Raw genomic sequence first — 22,593 nt, 5'->3', positions numbered from 1 at the left:
TGTGTGTTTCAACTGATCTGATAAAATAACTAGAAATGAAAAGAACAACAGACGCTTACTTGGGTTTTGGATCTTGACTGTAGAATCAGGTTCTGGGTGAGGTTTGTGCACCACCTGAGTGCAAACCTGTTCTGTTAAGATCTGCGTTAGACAAGATTCAGTTTGATTAGACCACAAATACGTTTTATTTACATGTTATTCAAATACACTTTTATATTAAGGTTTAATTAAGGTTCGATAAGGTTTCAAAGAGAACACTTTCTTTGAAGCATTAATAATGTGTTGAAGAAATACTAGTGCTAGTTATTGTGTATATAGCTGTTTCAGACACGTTTCATGCCTTTTGCTCTTGTTAAAAAGACTACATGCATAGCCTCTTGTGGCTCACTGTTTTAATAACTGTGGCAATAAATACATATGAATATATATAATATATATAAACACATTTCAAAAACGTTTGTTGTTATTGGACACTTCTGAATCATGGTAGTTATACAACCATGCATAGAACTTCTACAATGGCACTGGTAATCGAAAATGTTCGCTTTGGTTTGCAAGATTCTCCACTTGTGACAGCTGCCATATAGAGACCTTTAGAAATACCTTTATAATGCAATACTGTATAAATAGAAAGTGGTTAACCTAGAACCGTTACGTGCAGGCTAGTGGATACCTCATAGAGTGTGTTGTAGGTGGTGATGGTCACAGTGCTGGTGTGCATCATTAGTCGCTCTCCGAGCAACGTGAAGAGGCTGTGTGTGTGCATGATCTCCACCTTCCTTCTGTACACAGACACACACACACAGAGCACAGAGGGAAGTGAGATAAGAGGCGCACATGTCATCTTGTTTGCAGTGACATTGACAATGCAAAGGCAGGTATAAACTCACTCACTAGTTCAATTTTACCCCACAGCCTTCCACACCATTAAGATCAATGAGGAGACGCATGCTACTGGCACACTGATGCGATTAGAAGTGACACCGCACTCCTCAAGGGCACACACACACACATACACAAACACACAGCTGTCAGTGGCCCTCTTACAGCCTTTCGGAGACATCAGCGTTCCCGAGCACGTCAGTCAGGGGGAAGGGACGTGACAGAACAAAGACTGCCGGTCAAATGCATTTAATTCAGCTCAAAGACAAGGCTGAAGATGAGTACGCCAAATTAATATGCAAATTAATGACACACACAGTTCTCCAAGTGGGTACGTCTAACATAAATTTACATTTCCTAAATGTTTGTAATAACAGAAGTATGAAAATTTGGTTACAATTAAGGTGTTTTTGATACAATGTAAATATATATTTAAGTACTGAGTAATATTAATTAACTACACATACATAGTAAGTACATATAATGTGTAACAAGGACACAGAAAAGTATTGTGTGTGATCCAAGTGTTATGCTTTTTTTTCTTTATTTTTTCCTTTATGCACTAACATTTTTTGGCTTTAACTCTGAAAACGGTTGACAAAACAGGAAAAAAATTAAAGGATGTTTGGAAAATGAAACTCAACAGATTTTATTTGATATTCTACTTTTATTTCTACTTTTTAAAAATCCGATTTTATTTTAAAGCAGGAAAGTGATGGATGTCTGAATATAAATGGTTAAGATCAAACACTGTTACAAAAAATGAGTAACAAGTAATTGTAAATAAAGATAACTTTAGTCTTATATATTTATATTTCAATCTTTCTACTTCAAAATTTCACTTTTCATTTATTCTTGGCATTTCTATGTAATTAACTGTGATATTTACTAGTCATATCTGAGTGAAAATTTGTTTTATATCGAACTGTTTTCTTTGTAGCATCTTGTCTAAAGCTCTGCCTTGCCGGACACACGAACTGTCAGAACAATTATTCCAGCAGTAGGCCATGCGTTTAACACTTCCTGTCAGCCACAGAACACTCATTCTCTAAATGTGCTCTCTTCCCTCGCTCAAAGGGCAGGTACACATAGACGGGTCATTTCTGTCCATGCTGTACCTTTTGAACTCCTAAAAACCGACTGTGTTGTAATCAAAGGACTATTTTTACAAAAAGGTTTTAATGTACCAGACTTCGAGAAATATGCACTGCATAGGCTTGAGAAATTGAAATGAAGAAGCTTAAAATAACAAATTCCAGCAAAGTGACAATGACCCAGCTGAGGTTTTTTTTGCGTCCCAACATACCACATAAATGTTTCGATTATTAACACTCACTTGTGTCCCAGATGTTTCAGGAAGTAGCCAAGAACTTTAAGAGCTTGGACTCTTATACTCTCGCTTTTGGAGGCCAGGAGCTTGTAGATGACTCTGAAAAGTAATGGAAAAAAACATAACGATTTGCATTCTGTTTTTGAACTTGCTGTGCAGTTTGAGAAATATAGATATTTTTTTTGCCCACCTTCATATAATCACAAACCTTATGCATTTTTTTCACGCAAAAAATGTTTCAGTCGTGGACTTGCATTGTAAGGGCAAAAAATACATAGTCTACGGGAGTCAAAATTGATTAGTGACCAATATTCTTCAAAATATCTTCTACTAAAGTAAAAAGTCATTTGAAACAACATAAGGTAGGACAAGAATGTTCATTTCTCGATTGACTTTTCCTTTAACTATGGAAAAAATTATGAATCGATTGACAGCCCTAGTAATAAAATATCATAAAGATACCCAGAGGGTGTGAATTCATAGGGAAAGCAGTTCAAACAAGCACTTAAGTCGCTTGTGATGGGTTGTGTGGCGAGAGGGAATGTGATTGATGCAGCTGTGACAGCCCAAATCTATTTCGGTTACGTAACCGGACTACGCAAGAGCCGTTTGTCCCCAAGGCCTCACCGTATTCCATTCCTCTGGTCGAAAGCAGGGATCATGGAGGCGGGGTGTTCAGACATGAGCGCGACCAAGAGCTGTAGCACATCATGGATGTTTTCATCCTACAGGAGAGAAAAATGAACAAACAGACATTGAACCACGCAACAGTAGACTGTAATGATCCACCAGATACCCTTAAAATGTCTGGGTGTTATATAACGCTGAACTTAACTAGCAGTTTTCAAGATTCATTTGGTGTTTTCAATCAAATGGCTGCAGAGATGGTGCATTACTGCAATTTCATGGGACTCAATCAAAGCATTAATGCAGCTTTCAGGATAATACTAGTGCCTTCCTGATGGACTCAAATACTTCTGCACTCCTGACACCTGAGGTGAATATTTCAGCCTTCCAGACTGATTAAAGCTGCTTGTTTTTAATAAAGAACATGAAACAAAGTTTAATAAAGGCTAAAGAAAATTAGACCACAAGACCTTTGCTCCGTTTATTGATCAGTTTTACCTCATGCATGGTTAGCAGGTAGTTTAATATGCTCTGCAACTCATCTTCCTTCACTCCTCGGTCCTAAAAGGAAAAGGAGAGCACACACTATAAACAGGCTTGCGCTGTAATTCTAGTTTAAATTTAAAACAGATTTATAATCACTTTTGATTAAAAACTGTGCTTTAAATGTGGTCAATGTCAGTTTATTTTAGTTTTTTAGTTCACTTAACTCACACTAAACTGCCATAAAACAATAATATTTCTAATTTAAAGTCCCCTGATTAAAGGTCTTACAAAGGACCACAAAACCAGTAATTTTTTTTTTTTTTTAAAATGTAGCAAAAGTTGCTGAATAAATAAGCTTTGCAATGACGTATGATTTGTTAGGATATGACAATAATTGAGGGAGTAAAAAAATATATATACATACAATATTTAAAGTTGTCCAAATGAAGTTCTTAGTAATGCATATTACCAATCAAAGTTTGAGTTTTAAAATATTTATGGTAGAAAATGTACTAAATATCTTCATGGAACAAGACCTTTACTTAATATCCTAATGAATTTGGCATTAAAAAAAATCTAGAATTTTGACTAATACAATGTATTTTTGGCTATTGCTACAAATATACCTATAAGACACAAATGTTTTAACCTCTGAGGAAATACTTTGGTACTTATAAAATTTATGCTTAACTTTAGTTAGGTATTTCAAGGTTCTGAATGAAAGGAAAGCATTTGATGTTGGTGGAAGCTGCTTTACATGGTGTAAGTGTGAATGAGTCTCATTGCTTTATTTGGTAAAGTGAAGGGCAATTGTGACGGATGGGGGCGACTATCATAAGCCGCTCACAATGCTAATAACTGCATGAAAAGCGAGGAAATATGGAAAGGGGGCAGAATATAATAGGAATGAAACAAAAAGGCAGCAGCTTAATGAAAAAAAAAAAAAAGTGCTGCTTGGCAACCACATCATGCTTCTAAAAACAGGACAACAGCCCGTGCACGTAACACACATTGCTTGTGTGTCGAGCGATGATCCATAATGCAATTCTCTCTGTATTGCCCCCATCAAGTCGTCTGTATTGTTTTGTTTTTTTTAAAAAAGACAAATAAACAAATTTCTGCACGACTGCATTTCAAACTGGATTGAATTTCAAGGAAAAAAAAGGATCAATTCTGTTATTTTAACAGAGCAGACGTGTCTTCTCGCTGTCACTGCTTGAGAACTAATGCATTTTATTCAGGCCGCCCGAATCATTGCAATGACATGTCAAGTAAAATCAGTTTTGAAGAACAAAGCGCTGACACGCATAACAAGGCAAAGCAGAAATGACATGGAATATGTTACTACGTGTGACAAAAATGTTTTATTAAAATGTGTAATTTACAATTTGTTTCTTATAGATATTTGAAATGCACAATTAAGAAAAAAATAATGAATTTTTTCCCCCAGACACCCAACATAATTTTTTAACATAAGTTTTCACTATACACCAAATTTCTTCATACAATGGACAACCAGTAAAACTAGTAAAAATTTGTGAACAAATATGATTTAGACACTTGAACTGACCATGTTTTATTGTCTTTAACTGCTAAGGCGACCTTTTTACATCACAGACTGAGCAAAATTATGCATTGCTTTGTAACTGGTTGACCTAAATTGGCATTATCTAATTGCGTACTTAAATTTAATAGCTGACAGCTAACCTAATTCATCACATAGCTTTCTATCAAGGTTATCTGACATTATTAAGATGAATTTGTTCTGACACGGTTTAAAATATGTTCTTGTCATACTTTATTACCATTTTATTACCAAGTATAATAGTAGATAACTTGAGTAATGTTGAAGGTATCCGAATAAATCTGGGTTTGACTGCATATAAACACACAAATATATTTAATATCTACAATGACTTTTTACTGTCTCACCTTGAGAATGAGCTGTTTGAGGAAAAGAAGCATGAACGCCCGCAGGGATATAATCTCCTTCTGAGAAGGCCGTGGACCATCTGTAAGAAAACACAGTTATTTACAAAGATTACATGGGTTGCACACATCTAAACTCTTAATAAACACCTGTGTATGGCAATTAAATATATGAGAGATCCCTAATATATGCTACTAATGAACCGGAAAATGAACATAATGCCTTTGATTCCTACATCAGCATTTAATCTAATGTTGGAAAAACATATTCAGGAGGCTATACTGAACATCTTACAAAACTAACATCAAAAATCACAGCAATTTTCATCTCACCCAGCTATTAATGAACAAACTAAAACTCTAAAATGGGTTCAAATAGAATTTAGCACAGCAACACAAAACACAAGAAAAACAAAAACAGCACTTAAGACGCAGCTTAGGGAATACAAACCCCTAAACGACACACCAACCCCATTTCCAAACCACACAGCCACCCTATTTCTCTCTTTCTTGCCATCTGTTTTTTACAATCCCAAACTATCTTTCTCAAATAGACACACATGCATACTCCTCATCTTTTATTAAACGAGCAGCGCCCAGACGTTACAAAGCTGCCATGAAAAATTCACATCACTTTCTGTATGGTAAGCCAAAGTGTAACAGAAAGCTCAGAGGACGTGTGTGATGTAATGAAGCAGGTCAGTGTCCTCCCCATTTCCAGCCATGTTCATCCAAACATCAGGTGTGTGACGCCATTGCCCTGAAATTCAGCAGTCTGTGCATAGTTACACACACGAGCGCTCTGTTGTGTACTGCATTTGTTACTCTATGAGCATGGTCAAGGTCTATTTGTAGCCGTGTACATCACTTGACCTTTCCCAGCTGCAATGATTTGCTGCAGTGAGAGAACTGATGACCGGTTGTAGACTGTGAGATTTGTCTTGGATCAATGCATGTGTGTCCCGTAGTGTTCAGCAACCCAAGGGTCAAAATAAGGCAAGTTGATATGACCAATCAATGCCTGTTACCATCATTGAATATGCAAGAATACAGCAAAATATTTGTCACTGACTGATGTAAGACAAAATGTGCTTACAGATATGCAAGTGAATGCAGTTAGAATTAGATTAACGCTGTTTTTGTCGGCCAAAAGTTAATTCACATTTACATATTTAAATCATCTGACTTTCAAAATCCAATTAAGAGTAAACATAAATTAAAAGGGGTCTAAATTAACACTATGTTAGATGGAAACAAACACACTCGCTCTACAATGTGACAGACCCATGCGGCATCATGGGAAGGGCAACGGGGTTGCCATGGTGACACGGGCTCTGCATCTAACAGAGATAAGCAGGCAGAAGTCACAGTGTTATCTGAAGTACACAGGGATGGGAAGAACGAAATGCAACTATAGGGCCAGTACATCCGCTATAGAATATAACTGACAACATACAAATAGTGTAGCAGATGCTCAGCTTTTACCAACCCAGCAGATTAAAAAAAAAAAAAAAAAAAAAAAGTGGATGTTCATTTCCTGTTTTTAAATTACCTTTGCTCTCTTATGTTCACTTAAAGTCTTTAAAATCTTTAAACATGTAATCTTTATTTTTTGTGTTTTGCTTAAGTTAAAATACTAGGCAAAATCGGCCAGAATTTCAATATCAGAGCATCCTTACATATAACAAATTTACTAAATTATTTCAAATGAAGGACAAGCAACAGAAAATGCTTTCAAATAGTTACAATTAAAAATTTCAATGTTTCAACATTCTATTTTAAATAAATTATGGGTAACACTTTATTTTGTTGGTCCCTTATGAACATTCTGTTGACAATAAGTAACTTTGCACCTACATGTCAACTAACTTTCATTAGATTATAACTAGACTGTCTGATTATTATCTGATAACCCTTTAATGTAATAACCTACCAACAGACATTCTACTGACTATAGGTAACTTTTTAAGAACATGTCAACTTATTCTAACTCTGACCCTACCAGTCTACTAATCCTCTAACACTCTAACGAAAGTTAGCCGACATGTTGTTACTTATTTGTCAACGAAATGTTAATAAGGGACCATCAAAATAAAGTGAAACAAATTATGTTGTCTCTATTGAACAAACCTTTCAACATTGATGTTTCTTAAAGGCATCAAATCAGCATGTTAAAATGATTTCTGAAGGGTAATGAGACACTAAAGACTACACAATATTTCTGATCAAATAAATGCGGCCTTCCATGTCCAGTTTTGAACATTAGTGCACCTTCATCACTATGACCTTCATCATCAGTTAGTTGATTTTAAATATACTGTATATATAAAATAGTATTACTTTTAATATTTACCATTTATTCAGAAACAGTGAGAATTTTAATATGCATTTTACATAATGTAAGAGTTTTGTGTTCGCTTATTTACCGTGACCAAACATTGCATGAGCATTATCCCACCATTAGCTATTTAGTACACTCTTAATTTAAACTTCTCATGTAAAATGGGCTAATGAGCAATGTTTATAAGCACCTGACTTCAATACTGCTCACATCATGAGATTGTTATAGATGTTGAATGTTACAAATCATTCACGTCAGACTTTAAAGTATCACTTAACCATCTATCTAACGCAAAGACTCACCTCTGGGAATGACAGTCCAGGATGGAGAAAAAGAGAGATGGCAAACAGATGGAAGAGCTGACAGATTTTGCATGTAGCATTTGGGAAAACAGCGAGAAGGAAGGAGAAACACATGAAAGAAGAACTAAAGCGAGCAAGAGAACGAGAAAATGGGAAGGGCAAAGAAACCGGAAAACACCGAAGAGTGAGACAGAAAGAAAGTCATCTTGAGAAGAAAAACTGATTTAGAATGAAGATGAGCACCAGGAGAGAACAAAAGTGCACAGGATACAAAAATAGACAGAGACAGAGGGGGGAAAAAGAGTGGGCAGTGTTTCAAGATTCATTCATGCTTAATATTGCTGGCTGTCTTTATCTAGACACACACTCCAACCTAACACGACATGGTTAGCGTGTGTGAAGACTTCTGAATGGCTCAGCTGTTCCCGGAACATGTTTATTTCCTCTGCGGTATCTCGCTGGGATTTCACTACCTGACTCGGTCAACATTGTGCCACTACTCAATTATTCCTGAGAGGTGGTAAATTCTACAAACAGACATTTTTGAGGACTCACCCAGGCCTTTAGGGGTGATACCGCTACTTTCCAGGGGGTTGCTGGCCCAGTAGTAGTACTTGAGGGTGTGCATGAGCTGCAGGACGGTGCCCACACGACGGATGGTGCTGTAGATGGTGGCTGTGCCAATGAATTCTGCTGACAGGTATGTGTAGAGAGAAAGCTGAACCTAAGAAATGGAAAACACACACAGTGGATTACGCGATTTAAAATAGGCTAAAACGGTAATAACAAAAATAATAGTTCTGGTCTCAGATTCTGTTTGGCTCAATTCTCAATTTGACTCAATGCCATGTTTACATACAGTTAGTTTACATGTCAAGGAATATATCTTCTTGCAGAAGGATTATTATTAATTAAATACTTCAAATAGTGTAATAAAACATTTTAATGAATATTTTTCTTATATATAAAACAATTTATATTCATTTAAAAAAAATACATTTAATTTATGTAACTGCAAAGCTGAATATTCAGCAGGCATTACTCCAATCTTCACTGTCACATAATCCTTCAGAAATCAGTCTAATATGCTGATTTGGTGCTCAAGAAATATTTCTTATTATTATTAATGTTAAAAACACTTGTGCTGCTTAAAATTTCCTTGGAAACCAAATTTTGATACATTTTATTTAACCATATTTTTTTTATTATTCTTAACATTTTGACCTTTTTCTGTCACTTGATCAAATAAAAACATTCTTGATCAATACAAATTTGTAAAAAAAATAAAAATTCCCCTGACCTCAAACTTCGAAACGTTAGTGTAATAATATGCTATCTTCCTTCAGCTGAAGCATCTGGCAAACCTTTCACAAACCACTGAATAAATAAATATTAAAAACACAGCACATCTGAGTTACTGTTTTTCCCTTTTACAAAGTTGTTCCAGTGAAAAAACATCCCTGTGTTTCTGTGTAAAAAGCTTTTCTCCTGAATCCATCCCCGTGGGACCCTTACACACACACACACACACACACACGTCTGTGTAGCACACATTTACACAGCCATTTCTTACACTGATCAACACGGACATGCTAATTAGGCTCAGACTTAATGAGGCTGCTGTGGAAACCAAGTTTTATCAGTGTATTTAATCTCATGTTTGACCCAGCCTGCTGATTCAGGTCAATATCATGGGGACATTTCCCCCCTAAGCAAATTACAGCTTTATTCACAAGCAGGTCAAAGATAAAGCAAGAAAACCAGGACCTCACGATAACGAGTTGAAAGTTTTCTTATGAAAATGTAGGCAAATCTCACTGCCATGTGTTTGCTATAAGTGCTTTTTTAACAAATATCTTTGTGTAAATCAAGGAAGAAAACCCGAAAAGTGTGAAGTCTGTCTCAGTCTGAAAAACCAGATCCTATATATTGCCGCCTTCTTTCTCAAGAGCAGTGATATTTCACATATCTGCTTGTACTCAAGCCTTCACTTCATCTCTCTTTTTCATTCCCTCTGGATATTTCTTCATTCTCTATCATAAAGAACTGTAGTCGCTGTGGGATGTTCACTCGTCTGCGTGGACGAGCGAGGGAACAAAAGCGGACGATCGTTTCTTCCTGCAGTCATGTTTCCTAGGTCATTATCCAATAATTGTGCCTCTCTGCTTTTGTAGAGGAAGTGTATTTTTTCCACATTTGTGGATCAAGTGCCTTTGGATGCAAAGCTTACTCACACACTTCACACTTCGTAAACTTGATGGATAAAAATATCTAGAAGCATATGCTTTGTGCAATCAAGTACACAAGTTCTGCATGCATAATGTAAGCTGGCGGCTTGGGATAGAATTTCATTAACACGTCCTTTGGTGGTGGTTTCACAGGGTACAGATGGTAACAAGACTATATTTTACATTTATTGCCATTTTTACACTATTATTTTCTCTATTTGCTTATCATATCTGCATATGAAAACAGTGTGATAATTACCTGTAAATTACATGCATAACCATTCTGGCATCAATACGACTTTAAACTGACCAAAAGTGGCAGTTAAACATTTAAAATATTACAAAAGATTTATATTTCAAATGAATATTTTTCTATTCATCATAGAATTGCATAAAATGCATTAGTTTCCACAAAATTAGTAAGCAGCACAAAATTGATGATAAGAATGCTTTTAATAATGTTTTCTGAGCACCAAATATGTATATTAAAAATTATTTCAAGGATCATGTGACACTGGAGTCTGAAGTTATGGATAATTCAGCTTTGCCATCACAGGAATACATAAAAAAAAAAAAAAAAAAAGCTTTGGCGAAAATCAGAAACTTTTTGAAAGTTAGTGTAAAATACTTAAATGCTTTGAAATATCTTAAAATAACATTATTATATTTCGAAATTATTATTATCTACTATGACATAAAAGTTCTGGACACTGAAACATTTACCAACAATGGACAGATGAGGTGTGACTCTTCATTTTGACCTTTAATGTGTGGGACGAGCTCACCTTAGCTGGTGTATGGATCCAGATGGCGGCATTAAACAAAACGTGATCACACAGCTGCTTCAGTAAAGGAGCTCCGTGAGTCAACCCATCTAGATACTTGGCAAATGACAGAAACTGCTCCAAAACTGCCCTGGTGATGTGTACCCGAGAAGACTAATGATGAGAGAGAGAGACAGGTGTCAGACAGACGAAGTGAGAGACACAGTATAGAGTGAGACAGACTCTGTTTTTCAAGCTTTTGACACTTTTTTATTAATAGAAACTCTACATGCAAGCTGGAATCAATCTTGCATCTCCTTAACAAGTGCTGTAGCTCAGTGTCTCTAAAGCATGTGCGTTACCCACTAAGCCATGGCTCTGATTATCTTAAAGGCATAGTTCACCCAAAAACTTCTGTCATTAATTACTCAACCTCATGTCATTCCAAACCCATGACCACTGTCATGACCACTGGACTTCTGTCTTACCTTCTCCAGTAGATAGCCAATAACCAGGAAGCCTTTTCCGCCCAACATCTGCTCTTGCATGGCTACTGAACTCTTCAACAGCTCCACTAGAAAAGCTAAGAGAGTGGCACTGCAAGCAGAAATAAAAAAATATATATTTGCGAGAGAACAGGATCAGAATACAACACACAAGGGGTTCGTCCTGCATTTCCAACACAAGCACATTGGCTAAGGATATCTGAAGGACATTAATCAACCAACTGCAATATTGAATACACACTTAAAAACAAAGGTTTCTAATTAAGTTTTCAGACCAGCTCTTCAAAGAAGCATTTTTTCTTGGTGTGAAGAACATTTTAAAATTGAAAGATGTTTTCCAAGGTTCCATAGATGTTAAAGGTTCTTCTGGGATCCATGAATGCCAATGAAGAACCTTTTTTTTTTTTTAATAGTGCAGATTTCTTATGGTAGCCATATGTTTAAGGACACCTCAAGGGCAAGATCGTATCTCAATGAGCAGTATAAAAGTGTACACATACAAAAACACACACACACACTCGCACACAATGATGTTTTCCATTCCTTGAAGCAATATCATCATTCCAGCAATCACAAATTATGTCAGTTTCTTAAATGACATAGTTGAGGCAGTGAAATCCTCAGAATGTCTTTCTTTTTCTAAACTGCCATAAGCTGACGGATGGACTGGTGACCTCACCCATCTCCCCACAGTCAGTAAACCCCAGCGGGGAACATTACCTCTGATCGATACCTCACAGATCTCTGCTCCACTGATTATGCCTGCCAGCTCACTGCCGATCTCTAATCTACTCCCCATGCCTACAAACTCACCGCGCAGAACCAAGCGATGACCTGAGAAATGAGGGTACGACCATACCAGCCTCTCATCCCTCTTTGAGGGGTCTCTCTCTCATTCCTAACATCTATGTGAACATGAATGGCACGAATCTCTCAAAATCCCACGCTCTCTCCGTCACGCTCTATTTATATACGGGAATGATAGATTTCATTTATAATTCATGGCAGGCCTCCCTGACAGTGACTGAGTTTTAGTCTACATTATGGCAGCAACTTATTATTTTCAAATACAAAACTAAGACTTAGGGCCTAAGGAAGGTAATGCAGACACTACTTTGACATTCACAATACAGCTAAATACAGTTTTGTGCATGGTCAAAACTCACCAGACGGTCGTCTCCACAGGGCTGTCGTTGGGTTGCCTGTAGTCCAGCTGTGAGAAAAGCGGGAAGAGAACTTGGATTCCTCCAATAGAGTGGATGGCGCTGTGGATGGAGTGAGTGACGATAGCCTTCACATCCTGCACAGACAAGAGAAACGTCATCACTGTAATTGTCAAGATATTAGTTAGGACTTTTAGATGAAGTGCTTCATTTTTCTGTCCAAAGGTTTGCGTCTTTGTCGCCATCTATGTTTGAAAACCAGAAATTGCAGCTGCTTGCTAAATTATCTTCCTTGCGTGGGGTTGTGCTCCGGCACGGGATGCGGATGAAACTAACATTTTGTGGAATGTGTGTGGCTGTCAGCCACTGCATTATCATGGAGACGTACTTAGTAATCACAGATTCTAGTCTACTTATTGGAATATATGTCCCATATAAGAATTTTTGAAGTAGTAAGTAGCAAGTCTGCCATGTTTGTTCTGACCAACTGAATAAAAAAGCATTACCATAAATTCCGCTACCAAAGGTGATTAAATCTAACATTCGCTTAACTCATATCACATCAAACTGTGCAAATTATCATTATTGTTAAACGTTATTGTCAAATGATTAATGTTAACAACATCAGCATTGAGTGACTTGAGTATAGTGTTGTGTGTAAAACTGGAGTTTCATTCACAAGTGTTTCATAAACACATAATCCTTTCTGTATTACAGTCGCCCATCAAAATGCTACATTAATTATTCTAGCTGCTGTGAGAAAAGGCTATAAACGATGCACTTCCAACCGGATCCTCACATGCGATAGCCTAGTAGCCGGAACTCAAATTTGATGTTTACAGACATAACGTGATGATGCAGCACGATGCTTGAATTTCCTGCAAAAACCTACATGTACCAACTCAAACTAGAAAACATTATTATAAGCCAACCGTTGCGAATCGGATAAAGCAATAGTTTTGAACACCGGCTCTTTACATACTTAAATATTGATTTTGGATAATTTTTAACTAAAAAAGTTAAGGACGGCAGCTTTAAGTAGGTAATGAAAAAAAAAAAAGAGTAAATTAATTTAATAATACACGTATGATTAAATAGAAAATGGTTCTTTCTACATCAAAACACAGTTTTCGCATAAAAAAACCCTTCCAGTAAACTAAATTGAAACTAACAAGGACATGTTTAAATATTTCAATCAAGGACATTTTCTCAGTACATTTTATTTCCAGTTTGTAGCCCGTTTTCCCTCAAGAATCAGTAAAAATGTTATGTGTGTGTGTGAGAGTAAAAACCGACCTGCAGCATCAGGGCATGTGGCGAGTGCACAAATATGGAGGGGTTTTCCCTGGGCGAGGACTCCAGACACAGCTGTGCGTCGGTGGCTTTAGCGTTGTAGGTGAAGGCTATGCTGCTGGCCAGTTTCCCATCATACAGAACCTGCTTATGGTGCTCGGCCAGGTGGATGTCGCTTTCCGACTTGAACTTAAACGTACTCTGTAAAGACAGAGAAACACATAAACACATTTCACATTTTCACATCTCTCACATTTTGCTTTTCTTTCAGTCTCTCTTGACAGCAGACTCGTGGAAAGCACCAGGGACTGGACTGCATCCCAGAGGACTGATAATGGTGATAATAATAATAAAAAGCTTTAATTTCTGAGGCACGGAGCAGCCACACACACAGGCGTACATTATCTTAATGAAGCTCTGGCTGCAGAAATGTGCCATTTCACTAATGGCTCTAAACGCAAGTGTGAGTCGGGTATGAGCATGTGTGTGTAAATGTGCGTGTATCTGCAAAATCTCTCTCATGCAAAGCACTTTGTGCCACTAGTCATCTCCTCAACTGAGTGAGTGAATGAGAGACTTACATAAGATCACGCAGGATTTCATGACCGTGCATGACAGGACTTTCAACTCACCAATAGATTTGCTTTTTTCACAAGATGTCTGTCTGTCTGTCTGTTCAAGCTTATTTGTATATGTATTTTTTTACATATTTTATTAATGAATAAACAAATACATAAATTAATAAATAACATACAATACAATAATGAATATGCAATATATAAAGTAATTCCCAAATAACTAAGGTCAAGTAAGAGAGAAAAATATTAACCAGTAATATAAAACTAAAATGCCTCTCCTTCCACAATCAAATTCTAATGTATTAAAATCCTATCTCATATTATGTCTCAGATTATTCTGTTTTATTTTGCCTTAATAACCTGTATTTGGATTTTATTCACTATTTTATTTAGATTACACCACAAAACCATAGTATATAAGCTTGCAGGTCTGAATTTTACGTATAATACATTAGTATGCACAAAATCAATAAAATCTTCAACATCTGACTACCTCATGAGTCTACAGCAGCACTTCTGAACAGAAAGGACATGAGAGAAGCATAAACACAGTCACACTCACTGAGCAATTCTTCAAAAAAACAGTACGATGCAAATAAGCCCTTGCACTGGCGCTGTGATTCACTGCAGTTTCCTCAGGCCTGCTGCCAATGTGTCCACTTAGCAACACACTGACTGGCACTGAACGCAGCATCAAAACTTATCTACCAGACTCTATTCGCACACCCTGCCTCACACCCGCAATACAGACCAAAATACACACACACACAACTAACACACCTAACTCACTAAATAGGAACATAAAGCCTTCTATTAAGAACAGCATAAAATGTTTTATCATGCAGAGACTAAAAGCTAAAACACAGCAGGGTTTGAGAACATTAATTAAAGCACCAAAAAATATATGCAAAAATGACAGACAGACAGATAGAGTCAAAGAGTAAACAATATTCATAATATAAAATGAAAGGTTTAATAAACAACTAGATTAGGGCAACTAGATAATAAAGAAAATAAATAAATAACAACAAACTGTACAAACTAATGATAAAACTATGATGAAGCTATATTATAACAATAAATACTACAAAAACTATAATACAATTAAAAACACATTAAATAAATAAATATCTTATCTAAATAAGTTTCTTAAAACATCCAATCATTTTTCTCAAATACAACTTTTTTTGCTGATGATGAAACCAAGGTCAATATTAGCCAACAATCCATATTATGATATTCTTTGGCCTTTTTTAATACTTTTTCATGGATAATAGTATAAAATGACAGAAAAGTGTGGAGAGTTGTGATGGGATTGGCAAAGGACTACTAACCACTAAGCTATCAGCACTGACACTCAAAAATAATATGAATGTAAAATAATAACCAAATATGCTGTAAGCATACAAATAAAAAGTATAAAAACTATTTAATTGAGACTGAATGAATAAATATACACAAAGGAACAAAAACTAAACACACTATTAATAAACAAACAGTATATTAATATGCAGCAGTCAACTGACTGTATCTAGCCGGTTGTTTTATGACCAACCAATCCACCAAACATGACTCATCTCTATTTTTAACCATTTTCCCCTAAAAACATCCCAAAAAGGATGTTCGCCTAACTTCATCAACTGCATCAAATTTGTATGAAAAGTGTAGTTCAGAATCCCAAACCCTACACAAAAAGAGAAAGAGCACATTAACATGATCACACAGTCAGTCAGCATGAGCACAATATGTGATCTGGCCCAGTGTTCCGGCACGTTCACATGGCATTCATCTTCTCCATCACGAAGGGCACAGGAGCACCGGCAAACTCAAGCAGCTGTCTGAGAATCGGGTCACCGCTTCGACACACCCTATGGCTGATCGCCCATGCTGCAAAGCTAGCACACTTTTTCCTTGCTGTCTCCCTCTCTCTTTTGCTCCTCGCGCTCCCATGAGAGGACAGCTGCACCAGCGTCAGCGGCAGAGATGAACAGCACTGGAATTAAGCAGAGCCTTCATACACTCTAATGATCTATATAACTTACAAACACACACGCACACACACACGCAGAAAAAGTCGTCGGTCCAGACGGCTCTCTTTGCGACAATGCCAAGTGCCCCATACCTCACATGCTAATTACCACAGCAATGCACAGCCAGAGAGCAGCTTGTTGGCTGTCACATGCTGACCAGACATCTGAGTGCCCCATACCTCACATGCTAATTACCACAGCAATGCACAGCCAGAGAGCAGCTTGTTGGCTGTCACATGCTGACCAGACATCTGGACTTCCTCTGGTATGGAGACCACATCAACCGGCTGCGGCAGCAACACACACACTCACATCCAGACTTTCACAGATAAACTGACAGATAAGGACACACATGAGCAGCAGATATAAAAGCACACACACATACTAGACTCAAAATTCCAGATATATTATGTTAGATGCATGTAATAATAATGTGCAACGCATATACAGATCATATTTTCCTACACTAAATCCCAGAATGCAATGCACTGCACTTTACTTGACCTTTATTTCAAGAGTGACCAATCAATAATTCCTACCATCCCTCACTCATTACTTGATCAAACTTTCGCATTTTCACATGAAATCAAATTGACAATGCAAGATGGTGTTCTGGCAATCTACAACAGCGTAGCATACTACTGCTTGAAATTTCATCTTCGCATAATATGTTCTGTTTCATATACAAGAGGTTAGACTGCAATGAGGTCATGTGACCTTATCAAGTAATACTGCATATTACTTCCAGTATCTATCAGCAAGGATGCATTAAATGGATCCAAAGTGACAGTAAAGACATTTATAATCTCCAAATGAGCATATTAGTATGAATTTTGAAGGATCATACTAGATAGATAGATAGACAGATAGATAGATAGATAGAGAGAGATAGATATATAGAGCGAGAGAGAGAGCGAGAGAGAGAGAGAGTGAGAAACAATGGGTGGCGAAAAAAGTCTGTCTGAATCACATGATTCATTTGCATGTTGTCAATACAGTGACATCAGGAGGAATGGCTAATGCTGCACAGACAGAATGCAACTTGTACTAGTGGATTAGTAAAAAATAAACCAGTGACCTGTAAAAAGACGCTTGCATTAAAAATACACATCAAGGTTTCTATCAATAGTGTAAAATATTCATTGCATACATCGGGTCTCTTAAAGCATCTTCTTGATAGAGCGTCTGAGCGTCACACACACTGACAAACACACACACAGCTCATGAATAATCCACAATCTCTGCTCTCTTGATTTTTCTTCTACAGTTGGAGTGAGCTGGAATCAGGCGCCAAGGAACTTTTAGCCATGTGGGTACAAGGATAAATAATTAAAAATCCCTCAATAATCCAGATGCAGTTAACTCTCTGTGCCAAGAGAGAGAACGTGAGAGACACAGAGAGGGAGAAAATGACATGCTTTCATTTTTAATTCTCAGATTTATTGAAGAGACTTTTCGTCTCTCTTATCCTGGTTTAACTTGAGACTAAACACTGAATAATCTCTCTTTAACACATCCTGCTGGTTGGGCTAATAATCACAATCTTGTTAACACCCTATCCTAAAAGGCTGAACGTCTGGGTGATAAATATTATAAAAGAATCTTAATGTTTAGCCGTTTTATTTGATAATTAAATTTAATATATTTAACTAAATTTTAAACATTATTAAATTAAATTAAAATTCAATTCAATAAAAAATCCATATTTTAAATGAAATAAGTAAATGTTCAATAAGTAAAATAGAGTTTAAATAAATATATTTTCTTTGTTAATTAAGGTACATTTTGAACAGGGAACAATAATATTTAGTGACTTATTTATATTTGAAATGTTAAAATGAAAATGTAATCAAATAAATATCATTAAGCAAATATAAAAATATTATTTTTAATAAAATATTTAGATTAAAATATGAAAAATGTTGAGACTTAAGCATACAGGTGTACAAGTTTAAATTATATATATTAATTAGCCTAATTTGCAGCACTTGGATAACTTACTTGCATGCAACGAATAAACTTTACCAAATAAAAGCACACTGCAATATATATATATATATATATATATATATATATATATATATATATATATATATATATATATATATATATATATATATATATATCATGTTGCTAATTTTATAATCATGGTAAATACACTGTGAATATCAGATATATCGTTCAGTCTTATAAAGCAGCAGCCTACATAAGCGGTGCTCTGGCTGATGCAAAAAACAATGCCGAGATCAGCACTGAGAGATGCGTTTAATCATCTGTCCATTTAGCGGTAATGTACAACAACATCATCTGACTCAAGTAAACAAAAGCTGCTTATAATCGTCAGATCATCTGACCTGGGTAAACAAGCCCTGTGCACATGCTTCCTGAGAGCTTTAGCCTAAATTAGCAAGTCTCGTGCTTAGCTGGAGAGAAAAATTCTGTGTGAAAAATCAAACTTGACAGCCTGGATTTCCCCTCAGTGATCTTCTCTGAAACAGCTATTAATTGGTCAACCAGAAAGACAAGCAATTAACATCACTCATCTATCATCTCCTCTTCGTTTCTGTACCGAGAAGGGATTTTTTTAAGGGTTCATCTATGTCAAGTGCTGCTTTGGCATAAACACTTAAGCCCATGACGCAGAAGCAGAGATCAGCTCCCACATGCGTAGAGACCCGAGAGACAAGCCTGTCTGAGAGGTGAGAGTCCGGTTAATGAATGAGAAAGAGAGAAGAGAGAACATCAGGTGTTATTAACAGATCTGTCAGGGAAATGTAGAGGCGGTGTAATGAGAAAGTACTTTAGCACAGCCCATGTTTCCAGGAAAGGTTGTCTCAGCCTTACACGAACCGTTCACTGAACTACTCACAGAAGAAACACAACAGCCAGGGTGTACAGCTTTTTATCAATCAACCTGTAGGTTCACGCTCATGACAGCTTTTCTAGAGCTTTGGCGACAGATCTCACTCACAAAGAAAAATTTCTCATCAAAGAAACAAAAACACAAGTTAACTAAGAATTATTATTATGATTTTTTTACTAGAGTATGAAATCAGCACCGGCTGTATCCTTTGCACGTAAAGCAGTCCCAGAATGCACTGTGTTAAAAATTCATACAGTATATATATATATATATATATATTTTTGCATAATTAGTTTATCAATATACCTCATCCTAGTATTATCTTAGCATTATGTATAATTGTTTTGTGTATGTATGAATATTGTCTTATTTCCGTTCACTGCCAAGGTAAAATTTCTAACAAATGTTTCAAAATATACTTCACTATAGTTAACAAACTGCTAGCGATAGCAAAAACAACGCTAAATCAGACACATTTGAGATTCTGCATTCAAGTGGCCTATAAGTGCCTGTTGCTGCCCATGTAGATCATTTCAAATAACTTAAGAGGTTTAATTTGAGTGCATACACCACCACAGAGAATAAGTGTCTGTGTAGACGGCAAACAGTGAGGTTGAGTTTAGGGAAAGAGCTTTTATGTTGCACCACCTGTCAGTATCAAAACTAATCCGTCTGAAAGTTTAATTGAGCCCCAAGTATTCAGTCAAACACAAAATATTTTTGTACTGCAACAATCTAGCAACAAAGGTGGAGGAGTATCCCACAGCTGCACAGCGCCTTGCTCTCTCAAAAGTGATCTCAGGGTTTTTACCTTGTACCCCGGTCCGAGCTGATGAATGGCAAAGATCTGTGCAGGGTTCAGTGCCTCACTGAAGACGTAAACGGCTCCGAGCTGCCCACAGAACACCCGGTTAGCATCCGCAGTCTCGGAAGAGCCCAGGAAACATTTATCATAACTCTGCAGGAAGAAAGAGAGGAAGAGGAGATAATCAAGATAAAGAAATAAAAAAAACTAAGAAGAAAGAACCAAAAGTGGAGCATTTTATTAGCTCAACGGATTGAGGGTTTTTCAAAGAGGCCCTCTGGAGCTGTTTACTTGCTATCTTCTGGTCTGAATTACTTCAGCTAGTCTATACATACTATACTGTAAAGATCTGACCAAGAGAAAAAAAGTGTATGGCTAATCTATATCGCTTTGATCTACAGAGACATGCCCTTATCTAATCAAATGTCATTTGCAATATTTTTTAAAGCTGAAAAAGAAAAGCAAAAAAAGGCGATTTTGGCAACACTGAGATGTTTATGTGCATCTTGTGTCTGTGTATGAAAAAGAATGAGAATGTAAAAGCACTGGAAAGGTGGGAAAGCTGCTAGCTCCACAAACACTTACATCATTGGTGTTGACGTGCCATGCCATGTCGCCGTAGGAAACCAGCTGGCCGTTGACATAGCAACGGATCTCACTATTCCTCCAACGGTTGTAGATGTGGACTATGCTGATCATGTACCACTGGAGAAGAGGACAGGAAATAGAGCATTGAAATAGGCATTCAATATTCACACAGGTAGAGTAGTAAACACAGTGCTCTTTATGGAAGCCCTGTTTCCATAAAAAAAGGCACATTTTATCTCACTATTCTAACTTAATTCCTTATGATTCTGAGTTTATCTCATATCTCTATATCTTATATCTCGCAATTACGAGGTTATATATGTCACAGTTTTTAATAAACATCTCATAATTTAGATGAATAAATGAATAAAATCCTGCATTTCATGATCCAGACGCCCTATTTAGACCACAAGATTAAGCATTCCACTTGGTTCAGATTGGTATTCAGGAGCACTAGGGAAAATCACAATAGACTAGCTACTCATTTGGCCTTTTGGCCCACTTATATTCATTTATCTATTTACTTATTATTATTAGATTATAATATTGCCTACCCAGTGCAACCAAATGATTTCTAAATTTCGTCATTCAATAATAAATTGATAACACACTATCCACTAGTCCTGACTTGACAGCATCAATTACCACAAAATTTAATTATTTGCAAAAACAAGAAAATTAAATACAAAGCACTTTAACGAAATCAAAACTCTCAGTAATGCCTTGTTTCATTGGCGTCCACTACATTACTGTTAAAGCAATGTAACAAGGGAATTTATTTTCTGTGGTAACTGATGGCATGCCACATATAGAGCTTAAATTATACTGAACCGATCTTTCAAGCTTTGGACCAAGAATATGTTGTGGAAATGACCCGGCCCCAAAATTAAAATGGTTTAATTTTTAGATCAAGCACATAAAACATCATCTCATTACATGCTTCTAAACCGAGAGCTAAATTTACTGAAACAGACTCATTCTGTTTGATGGCAGCAATGCTAAAAGCTGTTTTGGCATATGAATTAAAGATCAGAGCCCTGACGTTGGAAAGCGCTCCAGTGAGGAATACGACAACACGGATCACGCAAAAGTGTCAACCATGTATCCGTAATTCAAACTAAAAACTGAGCTCTTGTAGGGTGGAGTCCATACGGATGAGCTCTGGAAATTAGTGTGGCCCATCAGAAATTGGGAGATTTAGTCCAAACTTCCTCAAAAGACCTAATTTCCCAAATATCCTCTTCACCTTCCTAGCATGCTATGAAAACGTAAGGCGATATTAGCTGGGGTGACAGCAGGGGAAAAAAAGATAAGCTAAAATCTGCAAGACCAAAAATCCACCCCATAACGGAGATTTTATAGCTTTTAATGCCAGTTAAGATTTTACACAAAATGCATGAAAGGGTCATCTTTGTCTAGACGGGGCTTTGGATTTCCCAATAAACACAGCCTTAGAGTAGTCCTCTATTTCCAAACTTTTCTTCTGAGCTGCTGGTCTCCATTGACTAATAACAATTACACTATTTAAGTTCTGCATAGATCTTTCAGCTCAGTTCAATTCAATTACTTTTCTTTTTGTTCGCATATCCAATCCTCCCTGATCCCCTGTTTTCCTCTATTCTTAATATCTAAGGAAGTTTAATATAAATCTAAGAGTCACTAACAAAGTGGATGATTAAAATCCAGCCCTTTTGTCCCACCACACACGGTTTCAATAGCAGAACAAAGTGCTGACTAATTAGGTGAGTTGTGAAGTTCATTGTTAGGCCGAGTACACATTTTCTCACACTAGCGCATGTGTGCGTCTGAGCGAAGGGGTATAGCTTGCATTCTAATTGGCACACAAGCCTCCCTTGTCGTCCTCTTCTGTGAGCAGAC

General features: G+C 36.7%; 1 protein-coding gene across 1 annotated transcript in view; it reads right to left on the bottom strand.

Moving 5' to 3' along the window:
* Window positions 1-22,593, bottom strand: part of nbeaa (neurobeachin a) — a 108,093-nt gene that overhangs the window by 29,419 nt on the left and 56,081 nt on the right. Inside the window, 13 exon segments of the mRNA XM_043250609.1 lie at window positions 60-141; window positions 674-782; window positions 2,219-2,311; window positions 2,840-2,937; window positions 3,338-3,400; window positions 5,258-5,337; window positions 8,453-8,621; window positions 10,911-11,063; window positions 11,378-11,486; window positions 12,562-12,695; window positions 13,855-14,052; window positions 20,134-20,280; window positions 20,713-20,832. Of these exon segments, the coding sequence (XP_043106544.1) occupies window positions 60-141; window positions 674-782; window positions 2,219-2,311; window positions 2,840-2,937; window positions 3,338-3,400; window positions 5,258-5,337; window positions 8,453-8,621; window positions 10,911-11,063; window positions 11,378-11,486; window positions 12,562-12,695; window positions 13,855-14,052; window positions 20,134-20,280; window positions 20,713-20,832 (1,555 nt within the window).

The sequence above is a fragment of the Puntigrus tetrazona genome, chromosome 10, assembly GCF_018831695.1.
Source record: "Puntigrus tetrazona isolate hp1 chromosome 10, ASM1883169v1, whole genome shotgun sequence".
NCBI lineage: Eukaryota > Metazoa > Chordata > Actinopteri > Cypriniformes > Cyprinidae > Puntigrus > Puntigrus tetrazona.
The sequence above is the reverse complement of the archived record's forward strand: the minus strand, read 5'-3'. Positions and strand labels throughout refer to the sequence as shown.